The sequence below is a fragment of the Sturnus vulgaris genome, chromosome 3 (assembly GCF_052056855.1).
Source record: "Sturnus vulgaris isolate bStuVul1 chromosome 3, bStuVul1.hap1, whole genome shotgun sequence".
NCBI lineage: Eukaryota > Metazoa > Chordata > Aves > Passeriformes > Sturnidae > Sturnus > Sturnus vulgaris.
Genome location: NC_142245.1, coordinates 6,537,513 through 6,555,519, shown reverse-complemented (window position 1 = coordinate 6,555,519; position 18,007 = coordinate 6,537,513). Strand labels below are relative to the sequence as shown.

Here is an 18,007-nt window from a genome sequence, read left to right as displayed (position 1 = left end):
AACCAAAGTGCAGCTAGATCAAAAAGTTACTGAGCCTAAACTAAGATCCTAGAAGAAGCTGGGAAGAAGAGCTGAAAATACTGAGCTGCTGCTTGGACACTCCCAGTAACTGTGACACGACACGAATCAATGTCAACCGGTTTGCTGGCCAAGGGGCCACTAAGTATGATGAGAATTCCAACGGAATCCTGCTCACCTTCATCTTTGCTCATGGCCCTCTGGCCCTGGCTGCTGGCAGAGTCTCCATCCCGCTGGTGCTTCTGGCTGAGCCTCACATACAGGGCCTTCTGCATGGCGGGCAGGAAATCGGGCACGTTGATGCCCTGGTTGTGGCCCATGTGGCCACCACCCATGCAGTCCGACTCGCTCCCGCCCGGGTGCGACTCCGGAGCCATGAGGTGAGCCTGGTGATCCGTGAATTCTCCGTGCCACGCTCCATCTGCAGGACAAAGCTCCAGTTAGCAGTTATCCTAGAGAGATGTTGACAGCTATAAACATGGCATCGTGCAATGGGCTGGGCTGGAAGGGAGCTTGAAGGACATCCAGTTCCAGGCCATGGCAGGGACACCTTCCCCTATCCCAGGCTGTTCCAAGCCACATCCAAGCTGGCCTGGAACACTTCCAGGGATAGGGCAGCCATAGCTTCTCTGGGAAAACGCTGCCAGGACCTCCCCACCCTCACTGGGAAGGATTCCCAATATCCCATTTCAACCTAAAGCATAACATGACTTAACAACATAAGTGAACACCACCGGCTGAGACAGCCAGAACACTGAAGACATTCCAGGCAGGTTCTATCCAAAATTCATCCAGCAAACGTCCTTACCTCCGGAATTATTGGCTGGCTGGAAGTTGTGTACAGCTTGGTGGGAATAATAGTTGTCATAGAAGTCAGCCGGGTTCTGCATGGGCTCGTAGTCCCCGGGCATCTGCTGGTACTGTGGCCCCGGGGGACAGTGATTGTCCCTTGGCATGTTCACCATGTGTCCCTGCACTCCGGGGGAATTGTAGGATCCTCCCATGCCCGGTGGGGTGAGGGGTGGCCCACCCTGCTGGCCCTGCATGGCCATTCCAGTCTGGTTCTGCGGGCCCATGTATCCCGGGGGAACGCCCTGCATGGGGGGGCTCTGCGGCATTCCCGGCCCTTGGGGGCCTCCACAGGGATGGTGCCCGGGAGAACCGGGGTGCATGGGGGGACCGTTGTGTCCTTGGGACATGCCAGGACCCGGCCCTGGACTGGAGCCTGGATTGTACATGTGCTGGGAATGTGGGTCGTTGCCCTGGAACGGCGGCCGCGGCGGTGACGCGCTGTTGTAGAAGGTCGGTGGCCTGGAAGCGGAAGAAAATCAAGGAATCAAATTTTGGACCTACAAACACCAACAGCTGGCTCTCTCCGCCCCTTCCCACTCTTACTTGACCTGACGTTGGATAAAATTCCCAAAGGAGCATTATTTTCCAGCTCCACCCATTCCACCTTCCTTAACTTGGCGAAAACCACTTTTTTCCCAATATTTGCTCATCTCCATCAGTTTTGCCCAAGACAAAGCCAACTACAGAAAGACTGGAGCAGGGAATGAACTGCTCCACCCAGAGATGGAGATGTCAAACCAAGAGTCAGGCCTAAGTTCCTTTCTATGGAAAACAACAAATAATCCTGGTATCAACTATCTGGCATATCCTTAACTTAGCTCAGAATCCTGATAGGAACAATTAAAGATTAAACGATCAATATCCAGAGAGTTCTCCCCAGAATCCCAACACCTACTTCTTCCCAATTTTGTGTGCCAAATCCACAGTGGGCTTCACGACGATTTCAAAAAGAGATGGGATTTTCTTATAATCTCCGGAAGGATCCTGGTAATTTTCCATGTCGGACTCGGAGAAGGGATATTGCTCCGGGGGGGTTGGCAGGAGCCCGACGCCCGGCGGGGGTTTGGGCAGAGGAACGATGCCCCGCTTCCGCAGCTCCTCCAGCTCCTTCTCATCTTCATTCTGGGGCTCCTCCTCATTATTCAAAACCTGCAACAAAGACATGTGGAAAACATTCCATCAGTTTTCCAGTTCAACTGAGCCTTGTGCCTTTTATTGAAATATTATTTCTATATTTAAATAGACAACTTTCCTGTTATCTGCTGCAATCCTGCTGGATATTGATGTCCAACTCAAAGGAATTCTAAACCCATTTTTGGGAGCTGTTTTCCAGGACACCAAATCTCAGCCAGGAAAACACTTCTCTATTTCAGGAAGGAACAACTTCTCACAAATCCACTTCCTTCAAACAGGAGTGGAAGGAATTATTCCAAGATTCCTCATGTTTTAGTGTTGGATTCAGACCCCTTTTCTTTTAAGGCCTGGTGGGCAATGACTGGAGAGGGAATATCCCAACAAAACAGAGCTCAGGATTTCCCAGAGCACGTGGAACTTCCCCTTCCCCACTCCAAGTGCAGCAATGCCAACATTCCCAGTATCTGGATCACTCACCTTATCCAACAGCTCCTTGGTTTCTGCAGTCAGGGGAGCATGAGAGAATTTGCATTTATCTCCTTGATAACACTTTGCTCCTGTGTGGTAGAACTTGCAGGGGAATTCATGTGAGGAAAGAATTAAGGATTCTTAACAGTTTGGGAAGGTTACAAAATCCAGCTGGCAGCTATCTCTCAATTCTTCATCAGGAATTCATCTTTATGGTAGGAATTTTGGAAGCTAATAACCAACTTATCTCTTACTTCCATTTAAAGTTCTCCTAAAAATGACATTTCTGTCATTTTTAAATCCTTCTAATTTAAATTTCGGATTTAATTTTTAATTCGGATTTAAATCCTCTGGATTTAATTTTCCAATTGTGATTCAAAAGGGAAAGTTCTCAATTCCAGAGGCAAATGCCAAAATGATGACAAAGAGGAACAGACGAGGAGTTTAAAAGTGGGGATAAATGTATCTAAAATTCCAGGGATTTTATTTTCGAAAATGTTAGAAATCAGTAATTTTGTATTTATTTTTTCCTCTGAAGTATTTGAGAAAAGGAATCTTGTAATTAATCCACACAGTAGGTGGTAGAGCCTCTTAACAGTCACCTTTAGAAATCGTTTCTATCAAAATAAATAGAAATAAAATAACAGAAATTAACATTTCAGGTGAATTTAGAAGTACTTTAAAAGGATATTGTGCAAATAAATGCAGTTCTCTCCTTTGGTGCAGTAACCCTGGATGTAAAACTTACAGATTTCCTTTTTCTTCTCAATCTCTGCATCGTGATCAAACTTACACTGTTCTCCCTGTGAGTAAATTGAGAAAAAAAAAACCAAGGAAAAACCATTATCCATCTGAAATGATGAGTAATTTAATTCCGTAGCAAAAAGAACATCCTCCTCAGCTGAATTTAAATTTCTCAACTTTACCAACATTAAATTTCATTATAAGCAATAAAAACTGTAAATAGGGAGTCTGGACATAGAGAAAATTCCTGGATTGGAATTCAAAGGATTAGATGGAATGGTGACAGAAAACAACCCCTGTTCTCTGCCTCTACCTGGGAATTTGCATTTAAAAGGCACTGAAATAATATTTTACTGAATTACTTTCATATATTCTGTTACTCTTTGGGATAATTTTGCTGGATGGGGATTTGGGTGTTTTTTTAGGATTTATTTTCCTGAAAAAAGACACCAAGTGCTCTCTCAGTCCCTTCTAGAACTGAAGGTGGCAGCAAATAGTCATCTGAGCAAAAGGTGTTTAAAGGCAGCAAAAAACAAAACATTTCCAATCATTTGCACTTTTATTTCTACCATTTGGGTAAGAAACAGAAAATTCCACTGCTAAATCCCAAGGAACCAAATAAAAGTGAGAAGCATTCAGTGGTTGTGTCCTCTAACAATCCCACTTTTTAAAGTAAGTCCTTTAAAGTTCTCAAATGAGCAGGAAATAATTTCATATATTCAGGAGTTGTTGCCTATTTAGAGATTCCAGACTTGTGACATATGATGTCATTACTGTATTATCATTCTCAAGGTAAGTTTAGGATGTTTTTATTGAGTTTATTAATAAAAATGTAATTTTTTTTTACTGGAATTTAATTCAAAATGTGTAACAGAAGGATAAAATAAAACAAATAATTCCATCTAGAAATCCTCAGCACACCAGAAATCAAAATACTGAATTTTCAATACCCAAGTTGGCTCAAAATTTATTTTAAAAAATAATTCAATTTACCTTAATGCACCTCCCTTCAAGGAAATATTTACAGATCTGCTTGCCCTTGTGCTCCACCGTGTGCTGGTTGATGAACTCCTGGCTCATATTAACCCATTTCTTCACTGGCTTGCCATCCTGGGGAAAAAAAAAAAAAAAAAAAAGGGAATCCACATTTTATCAGCTTTTTGGAGCACTGGTGATGCAGACATTGGGAGTAAGGAGTGGAATTGCAGGTACCTCATGGAAGCCATCGGATCCTTTATTGCCGCCTCTGCCCCTCCCGCGATCTTTGCGCTTCAGTTTCTTTTGCATCCCACGCCCTCTTCCAACACTGTAGTTGTTCCCTCGTTGGGAAATGCCTGGAAAACAGGGAAAACCTCTTAAAAGGGTCACAGAAATTAAGGAGAAATGGTTCTCTCGTGGCATCAAAGAGAGATAAATGGAGTAAATTAAATCCCTCCCTATCTGCTGTTGGAAATGTTATTTCTGACCAGCCAGCAGATGCCAGGAAAATCATCCCTGGCAGCTTCCCTCACCCAGGGCTCCATCCCAAAATGCCACCAAAACTTCCCTTACCTTTCTGGATCCCTTTCATGCCCTGTTTCTTCACTGGTTCCTTCGGGAAGGGAGGTCCCAAATCCCCACTGGAAGTCTCTTTAGCTTGTCTGTACTGTTTGAGCTGGTCAGCAAAATCCTCATCCTTCTCCTCCTCATTGTAATTGCCAAAGTTTTCATCACTGTAATGACTGTAGTTGTCATATTCCTTACTTTTGACATTTTTTTTATGCTGCATTTTCTGGGAACTCATGTAATTCCCTGACACGTGTCCATGCTGTAAGGAAAGGGTTTGCATTAGGAAGCAATTCTGTATTTCCAAACCCCACCCCTCCAAACTGCTCTAAAAATCCACTTCTGGGGCTGTTTTATCATTACCAGATTTGCCCCAAAAAAGCATCAATAAAATAGGGAAAAATCAGTTATTCGGGAAAAATTAATAATTTTAATTCACCAGCTGAGAAAAGCCAAGACAACTGAGCTCCCAAAAAGCAGAATCAACTTTAGATATGGAAAAGTGACTTTTCAAGAGTTCTCTCCTTTGAGTCCAGCCTAAATCCAGTGCAGGCAATAAAAAGATTCCTTAATAATTAAGATTCCTTAATTCCTGTTGCTTGATGGAGGAAAAACTGGTATCAGGCTTATTTTCTACCACACATCCTGCTTTACATGTGGGAATCTCCTCAGGGAGATAGGAACTGGAGGAACTTCCAGAAATCCAGGAGAACAGGCACTAGGATGGAGCCAAACTTCCAAACCCACACTGTTTATATTTGTATTTTTGGAAATGTCACCTCAACAAAGACGTGAGGAATGGAATTTCAAACTTCCTACCTGACTGAAGGAGGAATCATAATCCCTGTAGGAAGAGCTGCTGCTTTTTTTGTGGGGCCTTTCCGTGCGCTCCATGTCGGAGTCGTGGCTGTAGTCAGAACTGTCATCGCTGGAAGGGGAGTTATGCTGGAAAACAGAACAAAAAAAAGCTGGGAATTTGGAGGGAATCATCTTCTTTCCATAAATGTAACGAGCACAAAAGTAATAAATTTACATTGTGATCTTATCCTAAAAACTCTCAAATCCCTCTGGGTTCAGCTTCCAAGACCGGGATTTAACTTTGGACATATAAGACCAGTTTAAGTCTTAATGGTAATAAAACCATTTTAATTCCTTCACCAACTCCCTGGATCCTTGTCCTGGGCACCCATGAATCAAATCAGCACTTCCAAAACGTTGGTGTTTTTTCCTAACCTTATGCTTGTCCCGTCTTCTCCTTTTGGATTTTTTCTTTTCCTTCTCTTTTTTGCGTTTCTTCCGGGATTTCCGGTGGCCTTTCTCGTTTTTCTGTTTGTCCTCCCCTTTTGAGCTGTGCTCCTTCACATCCTCATAGGCTGCATCGTCTATTTCTCCATCTTCCAGCTCTCCATCTTCCCTGGAAGAGGGAAACCAGGTAGACAATAAAATTCCATGTTATTATCCAGCTCACCTGTCACTGGAAAAAAAGAGTTAAGAAATCCAAAGCAACCTCAAGCTGTGATTTTTGGGATAAATGGATATGCCAGGGAGAAGACACAATTGCTATGTGATCTGGAATTTCTTGGAATTACATTAATGAAATAAAACTGGAACATTAATATCCCTGAAACACCTGCAGCTATCCCAAAAATCCAATTATGTTTTGATATTATCAATTAAACTTATTCCCTCAAGGATCAATTAAAACATCCTCTTCGATAAAATACCTCCTGAAAATGCTCCTTGGGAACAAAGTTGTTCCCATGTTCCTCTGGGAATTACACTCAGGGATTTCCAGTTTTGGGATGCACACAGGACTGGCATAACTTTCCAGGTAAAGCAATCTCAGTGATACAATCCCTTGGATTGCATGGCAGAGGGGAGATTACAAAAGTCCTCTAATCCCTGCATTCTTTCCACAATATCCAAGCACTTTCCAAGGACTGAGCTTCAAGAATGTAAAAAAAAAGAGGAGGAAGGAAAAAAAAAAAAAGGAAGAAGGAAAAACCCAACAACTGGATAAACATGGATTGAAAAGATAATGATCAAAAATACCATTTCTTGGAAAATAAGTTATTTTTCAAGGAAGTGCCAAGGCAGGAATTCTCTTCTGGTTTAGCTGCTTTTATTCCCATTTAAATCCCAAACTAGAGCTGTGCACCAGGAAGGGAGAGCAGAACCTCCCTGTCACGAGTTCCCTCCCAAGCTCCAGATATTTGGAGCTCGATGGATATGTGGAAACAATCCCAGAAAACATTCCCATTGTCTGACTGGATTCCTAGAGCATCTCCCAAATGGATCAGAAAGGCACAGAAGCCAAATGATCTTCCAGGAAAAAGCAACCTGATGAAATCCCTGGGCATTTCCACAGATATTTGGGAAGAATAAAAAAAAAGAAAAAAAAAAAAAAAAACCAACAAAAAAAAACCCCAAACAATTCTGGAATTTTAACTTCATTTCTAACCTTCGAACCTGGATTTTAGCTCCCCTTCCTTGATCTTATTTCAGGTCATCTTTAAAAATAGAATTCCTTATGCCCAAAGAAGATTTACTCCAGAAGCTCCTTAAGTCCAAGATCCAAACCCTGGACGCATTTTCTGAAATATTCTGGGTATCTTTGCCCTCAAACATTATTGAAGTCCTTAAATTTTCATTCCCCATCATTTCATTTTAAAACAATTTTACTTCAGCTTAAAATTCCCTGAGGACTAAAATTCCCCAAATTTTGATGCTAAGGTGCTGCTTAAGAAATTAATAAGGAAAATAACTCCAAATAACAGAGAATTTCCACTGGAAAAATCAAATAAAAGCAGAGGGTAGCTGGGAGCAGTAAAAAGTGAAAGTAAATGAATCCCAAGCTATTTTCTGGGAAATCTGGCATTGATTTGTGTGTAAATAAACTTGCCTCCAACTTCTTCCTTACTCTGCCATGGATTTGCCCACACAGAACCAAGAAATCTTCAAAAAAATCCTTCCAGGACACCTGTGCTGGAAGGCTCAGACCCTTCATCACCAAAATAATGTCAAAAACAGGAATTAACTAAAACTAGTTAAAGAATTAAAAACATTCCTGTCTTGAGAAAATTGCATTAAAACAACCTTCCAACTTGGAATATTCAAAGTGTGGCCAGGCAGGGTTGTTTTAATTTTTTTTTTTTTTTACTAAATAATTTCTTTATCATTCAACAGATCAGCTCAGATCTAACTAGTAACAATTCCTGCTGCACAAATTGATTGGGAATCGGGAGGTTCCCAGTATGGGTGTTCCCTGCAGTGAACTGGTTTTACTGGTCCTATATTTGCACACCTCACGTAACACAAAAACTTGGGAGTTGGGCCTTTCTTGAAACGAATGAACTTATTTTACAGAGCTGAAGTTTTATAAAAAAAAAAAAAACCACAAGTTGTGATCTCCCAGGTGGTGTGTATGGTTGCTCTTCACCTCCTAAATTAAAACATTATAGAGCAACACTCGTAAATTAAAATCAATTAGGTTGTTTAGGTGGCACTCATAGGCTCTATTTCACAATTACCAGTGTCACAACTGGTTGCACTGGTGGGAACGGCTGGTGAGTGGATGAGAACTCCAAGCTGGAAAAACCTCAGCTCCCAGCACTACCCAGAGTCACTCGGGCTTGTCCTCAAGGATTTGAGAACTCCAGATATTTTCAGTCCCTGGAAGAGTGAAAAAGCCACAGCCTGACTGCAGGAACTCCACGGCACAGCTCTGCCCCAGCTCCAGAGATCCCAGCGGATTCCTGGTGTGCACTCGGCTTGGAAAACAGGGCATGACACAACTTCCACCCTTGTCCAAGGACAAGCAGGAAGGGGGAAACGAGAACCTGGAGCTCTGGGTTCTGCCTTGAACTTGCACTAAACCTCAGGCCCATTTCAGGGATCACTTCATGAGGACAAGCAGGAAGTGGAAAACAAGCACCAGCAGCTCTGGGCTCTGCCCTGACCCTTGCACTAAATCCCGGGAGCATTTCCCAAGGACAAGCAGAAAGGGCAAAACAAGCACCAGCAGCTCTGGGCTCTGCCCTGACCCTTGCACTAAATCCCGGGAGCATTTCCCAAGGACAAGCAGAAAGGGCAAAACAAGCACCAGCAGCTCTGGGCTCTGCCCTGACCCTTGCACTAAATCCCGGGAGCACTGTGGGACCACTTCCCAATTTATAACTCAGAACTCGGGACTCTTCTTCTCCAGCGAGGAAACAGTTTTGCATTCACCCTGTACAAGCCTTATTTTTTTTTTTTTTTGTCTGTTTGTTTGGGTTTTTTTCCCAGTGTTTTCTGGTCCTCTGAAGTACCACAAAGGGTTGTGGAACTGTGTGGGGGGAGGCCAAGCTCTGGGAATCCCAAATCCGGGGCATTTTTAACTCCTGCAGCTGTGTCAGGAATGCTCAGGGTAGATGTAGGCTCAAGCACTGCTAACTGCCACCCTGGCACAATATTTTTGGAACTAGTTAGGAAGGCCAGGGCTGCCTGGAGAAAGGATTTGAATTTCCAGCAGCTGCAGGAGAGAAAAGGAGGGAGGGAAGGAGGGAGGGAGCAACAGAGGTCCTTTCACCAGGAACAGGACTCTGGGTTTCTGCGCATGGGGATTGAGAGGTGGCAAAGATAACGTCAGTCAGCCCTTAATCTGCATAAAAAAGATCCAGTTAAATGTGTAAGGTGGAATCTGGCAAGAAAATGACGTTAAATATGGCTCTAGTGAGAGATTGTGGTATCAACAAAAACAGCCAAAAATAAAAAACCCGCCCAACTCGGAGCACCCTTTCCTGCCTGAGACAGAGAACAATGGTGACATTCAACAGACACCCCCTGGAAAGTGCAATTTATGGAAAGAATGGCAAACAGCCCCCCTTCCCAGCCAGAATAAATCAATGAAGATGTAAAAACGCATGCATTCCAAAAGGAAAAATTAAAACCTTGCTAAAAAAAAAAATGCACTTTTAATGCAGTGACACCCCCCCTCCCCTCCTTGCATTCCCCACCACCACCACCCCGCTTCAGCCTGAAGGTGACCTGCCCCCCAAAAACATCGTTAACCCCCTCAGGCACATTAACAGAGCATCATCATCATCAGCATCAGCATCATCATTACCAGCATCACCCCACTAAGTACCACCATTATGAGAAGCGGAGAGAGAGAAGAATGTTACTCGACCTTTCGTCCCCTGCATGTTGCCTGTCAGAGTCGGGCATGTTTAGGTCAAGAACTGGGTTTGGGGGTTTGGAGAACAGGCTTTCAAAGGCCATTGTGCCTGGCTGTGGTGTGGTGAGGAGGAGGAGGAGGAGGGAGGTGGAGGAAGGCAGGGCCCCGCCGCTGCCCGCGGTGCGGAGCGGCGGGAGGAGGCGGCGGCGGCGGCGGCGCGCACGGCCGCGCTGGGGGCGGCTCGGTGAGGAGGAGGAGGAGGGCCGGGCCCCTCAGTGAGGAGAGATGATGAAGGTTTGCACTCACGGTTACTTAGTGAGACACTAACGGGCACTCAGCGCCCGGGCCCGGCCGCCCCGCGCGGGCGCTGCGGGGAGGCGGTGGCGGCGGCGGCGGCTCGAGCGGCAGCCCCGGGGCACAGGAGAGCGGGAGGACACACACACGGGGGGAGGGAGGTGCTGCTGGCCGGAGATGGCGGCCCTAATTCTTCCTTACAAACATGGCGCCCGCGCGAGGCACTCGCACAAAATGGCGGCGGCTGAGGGAGGAGGAGGAGGAGGAGGAGAACGGCGGCAGCAGCAGCGGCGGCAGCGGCCCCCGGCGCTTTGCCCGCACACGCTCGCTCAGCGCCCGCGGCCCGCACACGCCGCCGCCGCTGCCGCCACAGCGTCTTCCGCGCCCGCCGGGGCCGCGATGTCGCCGCGTCCCCTCACGCCGCCGCCGCCCGCCGCGCTCCTCCTCCTCCTCCTCTGCCGCGGCCCTGGGCCCGCCCCCCGCGCGTCGCCATTGGCCGCGGCCTTCCCGTAACGCGCGCTCATTGGCCTTCCGCCGCGCCCGTCACTCCCGCCGTGACGTCACGCGCGGGCCCCGCCCTCCTCCGCTTCCCCTCGGCTGCGGCGGCCGCCGTGCGCGCGCGAAGGGGGCGGGGCCTCGCGGCGCGCCGCGTCACGTGCCCCGCGCTCCCTCACGTGATGGCGGCGTCTCCCCGGGAATGGTGGGGGAAAAGGGGGGAATAGGGAGGGAAAAGGGGGAAAAGGGCGGCGGCTTCCGCCCGGAGAGAACCGGGACGGGCACCGGGAGCGCGAACGGGCCTGCCCTCCCGCCACTGCGTCACGGCCGCCGCCCCTCCGCCCCCCCCTTCACGCGCTGCGGGCAGCGCCCCCTGGCGGCGGGTGTGTGTGAGGGGAAGCGGCCCGTGCGTCGTTAATTAGCGACACTCGTAATTAAACCGAGAGTGTGTGTCCCCAGGGCGGGACAAAAGCGGTCCCTGGAGTCGCTGTCGGGGTCAGGGCGTGACAAAAACCGGGATAAAGTGTTTCAAAGGCAGCCATGTAATAAAAATGTGCGCGTAGGGAAGAGGCGTCCGTCGGAGTCACCTCAGTGACCTTTAATCAAACGTTCCCGGGAAAAGTTACATTTTTTCCTTTTCCAGGCTGTCTCCCTGCCTCTCGGGGCTTTTCAGGACACGCGACTCGGCTTTTTCCAGCGCTAGCAGTCGAATAAAGTTTATAAAATCAAGGCGGAACACCCGCATGGGTCCCCAGTGGGAGGAGCCTCAGATCCTGAAGGGAAGAATCATTTCCCTTGGGCCTCACGCACCTGAGTAAGGCAAACAAAAAAACCGAAGGTCCAGGTCATCAGGGAAATCAGGTAAATCCAAGGAAAAGGCTGGAAAACAGCATTCCTACAGGGACGGGGTGGTGGTGGCTGGGGAACATCATTAGGGACACTTAGGGCTAATTGGCCCCATCAGCACAGGTGGAGCCCTGGAGCTGATGCCCGCAGGACTCGGCATCATCTCCTTAGGCCATAGGCAAGGGAGGAAAAAAAAAAAGGGGGATTCTAAGTCTGGACTAGAAGGAAAAATCCCAAACTTTTGGTTAAATATTTTGGGGTGAGAAATGATGATTTTTTGGGACAGCACATCTGGGGCCAGCTTGTGCCCGCCAAAGGGAGGCGGAAGCATTCCTGCTGTTTTTTCAGCTCCCAAATATTATTATCCCAAATGAAAGCTGTATTTCAAGACCGGAAGAGCCTCTCTCTGCAAATTCCAACCTCGGGAAGTCTAAAAGATGCCAGAGCGGCCGTTCTGGGAAGGGGAAAAAAGATCTCCTTTAGTCAACTGGAACGGCAGCCAGAGGTTGAGAAAGGCGAAGATCCGAACTTAAACTTTTCCAGGGCTGGAAGGGAGAAACCAGCTCACCCTGGCCTCGGGAATTGGGAAAATGTTGTCAGTTTGGGATCGTGCCGCAAGGAAAAGCCTCGGGAGCGCGGTCCAGGCGCCCGTCTCCAGCTGTGTTAGCCGGAGAAAGCAGCAGATGGAAACTATTCTGCCCTGTCAGGAGCTTGTCCTCTCCCAGATTCCTGCTTTTCGGCTCCCAGATTGTGTTATCATCCCAAAACAGGGTGATGGGCTGTCGGAGGAGCATGTCCAGAATGGGAGAGGGCGAGAAGAAGGAGAGGAGCAGCAGCCATGCTTCTAGAAAAGCATTTTCTCCTAATTTTGAGGGATATTTTGGAAGCGCTCTGGAGTTTTCCCTTCCCTCCCCCAGCACAACCCTGGGATACATTTCCCTGCCCGGCTCTGCATCCAGCCAGAGCTCCCGCCAATCCAAACATCCTCCATCCGCTGACAGCGGCCCTGAATGTCCCTTCTTGTTCTGCTGGAGAGATCCAACCGCTTCCCAAGCTCCCATACCCCCCAAAAATCCAGGAGCTCGATCCCCCAGAGGAGACAGATCCATCTTGGGAAGTCTTTCCTCAGGACAAGGAGTGGGAATGGTTTCAGTGGGTGCAGCTCAGCAGGGTGTAAGGGAGTGAGGATTCCCAGGGGAAAGGATGCTCAGGGGTGAGGATTCCTCGAGGGGAAGGATGCTCCAGGCTGAGAATGCTCAGGGATGGGGATGCTCCGGTGGGAATGAGCCCGCTGCTATCAGCCAGCCCCTCCCAAACAAAAATAAAACAGTTAAAATAAAAAGAGATAAGAGGTTCTTGCCCTCCCAGACCCCAATTCCCCTTGGACTGCTCCAGGTGACCATTCCCCCCGCCCCCCATCCACACATCCATCACTGCGGTGACATCCTTTACATCATCCTTTAATTGTACTAAATCCAGCGGGATGAGGGAACATGCAGAACATGCACAAGCAGGAGGGTGAATCCCCCTGGGAAAAGCTGAATTCCAGCTCTTCCCGGCATTCCTATGCCAGGATGGAGGCTCTGGCTGATGGAGGAGGGAATATTCCCACCTCCACACGCAGCTGAAGCTCTGCTGTGAGGAGGATCCATGGGAGATCCCCATTTGGGATGTTTAGGGAGCAGGGATAGCCCTGGAATTCCTCCTTTGCCCCCGCTTGCCAAAGAGGGCAGGCAGGTGGATGTTCATGGGGTTTTCCAGCCCTGATCAGTCCCAGGGGATTGAGGCACCAGACCTCAATCCCCTACAGGCTGCTCAGCATCCGGAGGGAAGTGGGAGTGTGTTTTTAGGGAGCAGGACTGGGTGCAACAAGGGAGGAGAGCAGGAAAAGGCCATGAGCCTCCCTCCTCTCACACACTCCGAAAAGGGAAAAACAGGAATTCAAAGGAAATAATCAGGGCTGTGGCTTCCATCTGCTGTTTGTTGTAGGACATCGTCTCTCTGGAGCTGGGATGAGGATGGCGCTGCTTTTCCACCGTGGGAAGAAGAACTTCGGGACGGAGGGCAGAGCAGCTCCAACCTGGACTTTTCCCCAGCAGGGAGCGCGACCCCCTAGAACTCATAGGGCGAGACAAAGAGAGTGATTTTGGACAGGTGCTTGGCCTGGAACACCCGGTCCAGGTACTCGGCCATGTCCACATCCACGTGGACGGTGCGGGGCCCCGGCAGGCTCTGCACCAGCAGCAGCTCCCCGGTGTGCCGGCCCGAGCGCTGCACCACGAAGTGCCCGCGGTTGTTGCCGCCCGCGATGCCGAACCGGAGGCTGTCGGGGCCCGGCCGGCCCGGAGCCGCCGCCGTGGCCATGCGGAACAGCGGCGCCGGGGTCTGCAGCTTGGAGGGGAGCGGGAGGTAGTGGAAGGAGATGGTTTTGGGGGCCTGGTGGCAAGAGCGGCTCTCCATGGGGCACGGGTTGCGCTCGCACTGGCTGCAAGAGGAAAAAGCGACACGGGGAATGCGGCGTGCCCCGCCTGGCTGGATCCACAGGGATGCCGTGCCCTGGGTTTTGTGCCCCGCACTTACAACGGGGAGGTTTTGACGTAGGAGACGTTGCCGGCGGCCGGGGGACACTGTGGGGTGACGCACTGGAAACCCCCCCCGGTGTTGATGCAGGTGCTCCCGTTCGTGCAGTTATCCTGGGATAGGGAACACTCATCAATATCTGGAAAACAGGGGTGGGAAGCGGGGTCAGGGCCTGGGAGCCTCCAACTGAGTTCACCTCTCCATCAGAAAATTATCAAAACCACCTTGGAGCAGGTCAAACGCGATCCAAAAAAAATATGGGAGCATCCCAGAATTCCACCTCCTTTCCCCGAGCTCTTTCCCCAGGGCAGCGGGCCTTAAGAGCAGCCCTCTCCCAGCAGGAAGGCAGCTGCTTTTCCAAACTTTCTGCAGGATTGTTTGGAAACACCATCCTTTTTTACTCCCTGAACACCCATGGGACACCTGGCAGGAGATGGAATGCAGAGGATTTGCGGGGAGCATTAGTGAGGTGCCATGGAACATGGGAAAATCCGGGAGGAATGGGGAAATAGGGATTTTCTCACCCCGAACTGCCGCAATCAACGCTTCAGGGCACAATAAATTCCCTGTTTTTCAGGAGACTTTCAGCAGTTGTGGCCTTCCACTATTCCCACCCACTGCCTTCCACCTGCACCCCAATTCCCTTGGGAATTGCCACCCTCTGAACTGATCCTGGAATTCTGGGGGTTTAACATTACTTTTGGTTCTTCCCAGGAATTCCCCACTCCAGGAACATCCCCACAGCCACAGCAGGGTCGTCTTCAAGGAGGTGCCGACCCAAAATCATCCGGAGAGGGCAGAGGAGAGGGGAGAGGGAGAGGAGCAGCCATGCTTCCAGAAAAGGGTTTTATTTTCATTTTTAGGGACTCTTGAAGCACTCTGGTAGAGTTTTCCCTTCCCCAGCACAACCCTGCAATTCATTTCCCCATCCAGCTCCGCATCCAGCCGGAGCTCCTGCCAATCCAAACATCCTCCATCCGCTGCCATCCCGCAAAGCGTCGCTCCATCGTCCCCCTCCCCTCTTACACCAGCCTCTTCCTTGGAAATGGAGAAAAAAGTGGGGGGAAATGGCAAAGCACTTGGGATCAAGTGTATTCCAGCCCCCTCACCTTCGCAGCTCTTGCCGTCGCCCAGCAGGACGTACCCGGCGGGGCAGGAGCAGCGGAAGGAGCCGGGAATGTTGACACAGGCATAGGCGCAGAGCCGGGGTCCCCCTTCCTGCTGGTACACCTCGCACTCGTTGAGGTCTGCGGAGACAGGGATACACCGGGACCTCGCTCCAGCCTCCTGGGAAAACCCAGGGAGCGAGCGCGGGCTGGTGGAGCGGCCGGGGAAGTGGGTTGGGAAGTGATTCCAACGGATTCCATGGAACGGGAGCAGCAGCGCAGCTCGGGTGCTGTGAGCGGCGGCGTCCCGCAGAGGGCGACACTGCGCCCAGTTCGAGCTCGGCCATCCATGATCCATTGATGCATGGATTCAGGGCTTGGAGCCTCCTGAAGGAGTTTGGGTCTCCCTCACTGGAGATACTCCAGAGCCAGCTGGACACTGGACACAGCCGCAGTGCTGTGCGCTCTGGGATGGCGAGCTCTGAGCCGCTGTGCTCCCTTCCAGTGTGACACTGCGAGCGGCCGAGGCACCGAGCCAGCCCTCCCGCAATCCCGGCTCACCCTGGCAGATCCCGTCGGGAGCCGTGCCGCTCATGTGGAAGCCGGGGTCGCAGCTGCACTGCTGGGTCTGGGCGATCTGGGCACAGCGGGGCTGCCGGCTGAAGGCCGGGTCATCCGTCACGCTCCAGGCGGGAGGAGCTGCGGGAAAACGGGATGGGCAGCTGGGATGAGGTAGGGGATGAAATACTCCCATTTATCCCCCAGCAAGGGTCACCCACCGGTCTGAGCCTGGTACTGGCAGGTGGTCCCGGTCCACTGAGGGGGGCAGAGGCACTTGAAGTGGTCGAGCCCCTCCAGGCACGTCCCGCCGTTCTGGCAGGGGCTGCTCGAGCACTCGCTGATCTCTGCGGGAAAAGCAGCCACGTCTCCTTTGGGGAAGCAAGCCTCAGGAATGCTGCATGCACCGGGATGCTTTGGTGCCCTACGGCACTTCATAGCCAGGACGCTTTCCATCATCTCTCCTCCTGAGCTGCTCCAGCTGTAATTCCCACTTTCCCTTAAGACTGAGAAATCCCAAAGCCGTGGGAGCTGCAGCATCCCTGGACCTTTGCGGGGAAGCTGCGATCCCTCCCCACTCTGAGCACCGCAATATCCCCGCCGTATTTAAATAAACGCACTTTTCCAAAGGCCGTTCCAGGGCAGGGGATGAGCAGTACCTACCTGCGCAGCGGGGCTCCTGCCCTGTCCAGCTGCCGTTGGCCTGGCACATCCGTGTGCTGGAGCCCAGCAGCTGGAATCCTGGATCACAGACGAAGTGAACCTCGTGATCCACCAAATATTTGGTGCCGAACATCCTCCCATCCGCAGGGGCTTGGAGGGCAGGACAGGAGGCTGCGAGACCATGGAAAGGGGGTGAGTTTGGAGGTGGCCCTGTCCTTCCAAGCCACCCTTTACCTGCTGTTTTCCCTGGAATGCTGTGCCGAGGACTCACGGGCGGGCGGCTGCGGGGCGGCCTTGGCCAGGGAGGCGTGGATGGTGCTGAGGCGGCTCCTCACGGCGCGCAGCCCCTCCGAGAAGCGCGTCTCCTGCCCCTTCAGCAGCTGCTGCATCTGCCGGATGGCAGCCAGGAGCTGCTGCCTGCTGAGGCAGCTCTGCGGGAACAGCGATGGGGACAGGGATGGGGACCTCCCTGCGCTGCCGCTCCTCCCGGGAGCCGACCTGCTGCCCGTGGGAGGAGGCTGGTGCGGGAGCTCCGCAGCATCCGATGTTCCCTGAGCGCCCTGACTTTGCGTTTCCCCCCGCATTTACCCAGATCCAGGAGTTTTTTTCCACCTAGGCCTGTGCTCCAGGCACGGCTGGGATCGCTTTGTGGGAGAGATGCTATAACTCATGTTTCATCCTGCTGGAGCTCCAGCCCTGTCCCATTTCCACATGACAAAAGAAGAGGAAAACAGCTGTCTTGTGAGCTCTGCCGGGGCCAGGAACGCTGGTGGGACTCCTGCCTGCAAACCGATCGCTCCCACGGGGCTGACTCATGCCGGAGACGGGCACCGTTATTATGGGATTCCTGCGGAATTGACTCGAAACCGAGGAAAAAGAGCAAAGCCATTCCCAGAGCTCAGAAATCCGGGGAGCGCAGTGAGGACAGAGTACACAGGACTGGGCTGGGAGCTATGGAATTCCGGGAAAGCGAGCGGAGCTGGTGGGCTCTGTCCCACCTGGCCGATGGGATTCCTGCCCCCCTTTCCATAACTTCACTGTGGAATGATTCCCATTTCCAGAGAGCTGCTGAGGGTTGAGGGAAACACAAACACAGCAGCCCAAGCAACGCGCTCGGTGTCCTCTGCTTCCCCGGGAGCACTTTCGGAGGTCCCGGGCTGCCGGGGGCGGGGGATGAGCCGGGCTGTGCAGGCAGCTCTGGGATACCCCGAGCCCAGAGGAAGGGAGGCAAAAGCAAATAGATGCTGGCGCGTCGCTGGCTTTAATAAACAGCTCTTTGTTAGGGCTGGCTTTAACTCCGGCAGCAAGCGCGAGCTCCGGCGGGATGCTGAGCCCTCGCAAAGCTGGTAAATCCGTCCCAAAAGCCCCAAACGGGGACTCTTTGCTTCCGGTGCGCTCGGGGGCAGCTTCAGGTGTGGGGTAACAAGGGCGAAAAGATCCCGAAAGGAGCCGCGCGCGCTTTAAGCGTGGCTCAAGCGCCGTTTAAGCGCGGGTTGGGGCTTTGCCCACCTGTTTGCCGGGGCAGGAGCGCCGGCAGCGCTGCGGGGCT

At 51.0% G+C, this 18,007-nt stretch overlaps 2 protein-coding genes and 1 long non-coding RNA gene across 4 annotated transcripts in view; 1 reads left to right on the top strand and 2 right to left on the bottom strand.

Annotated features, from left to right (window-relative positions):
- Positions 1 to 10,168, bottom strand: part of ZC3H6 (zinc finger CCCH-type containing 6) — a 13,220-nt gene extending 3,052 nt beyond the window's left edge. The window contains exons 1-11 of one of the 2 annotated variants that reach the window (XM_088160815.1): positions 9,929 to 10,168; positions 5,995 to 6,175; positions 5,581 to 5,706; positions 4,768 to 5,023; positions 4,429 to 4,568; positions 4,210 to 4,326; positions 3,164 to 3,275; positions 2,482 to 2,591; positions 1,766 to 2,019; positions 827 to 1,329; positions 197 to 439 (exon numbers count right to left, since the gene is read on the bottom strand). In XM_088160815.1, coding sequence (XP_088016941.1) covers positions 197 to 439; positions 827 to 1,329; positions 1,766 to 2,019; positions 2,482 to 2,591; positions 3,164 to 3,275; positions 4,210 to 4,326; positions 4,429 to 4,568; positions 4,768 to 5,023; positions 5,581 to 5,706; positions 5,995 to 6,175; positions 9,929 to 10,020 — 2,134 coding nt within the window. In that variant the 5' untranslated portion in view covers positions 10,021 to 10,168. The remainder of the gene's footprint in view (positions 1 to 196; positions 440 to 826; positions 1,330 to 1,765; positions 2,020 to 2,481; positions 2,592 to 3,163; positions 3,276 to 4,209; positions 4,327 to 4,428; positions 4,569 to 4,767; positions 5,024 to 5,580; positions 5,707 to 5,994; positions 6,176 to 9,928) is intronic. The other variant, XM_014895154.2, reaches the window with a different exon arrangement.
- Positions 10,124 to 13,679, top strand: LOC106865226 (uncharacterized). The gene is made up of 3 exons (XR_015802104.1): positions 10,124 to 10,210; positions 11,349 to 11,566; positions 13,541 to 13,679. It is a non-coding gene; the product is annotated as an uncharacterized LOC106865226 (long non-coding RNA).
- Positions 12,996 to 18,007, bottom strand: FBLN7 (fibulin 7). Its single transcript, XM_014895153.2, has 7 exons — positions 16,730 to 18,007; positions 16,459 to 16,629; positions 16,017 to 16,142; positions 15,799 to 15,936; positions 15,241 to 15,378; positions 14,132 to 14,270; positions 12,996 to 14,036 (listed from the first exon to the last, which is right to left on the bottom strand). The coding sequence occupies exons 1-7, from the start codon at positions 17,040 to 17,042 to the stop codon at positions 13,664 to 13,666; spliced, it is 1,398 nt and encodes a 465-aa protein (XP_014750639.2). The 5' UTR covers positions 17,043 to 18,007; the 3' UTR covers positions 12,996 to 13,663.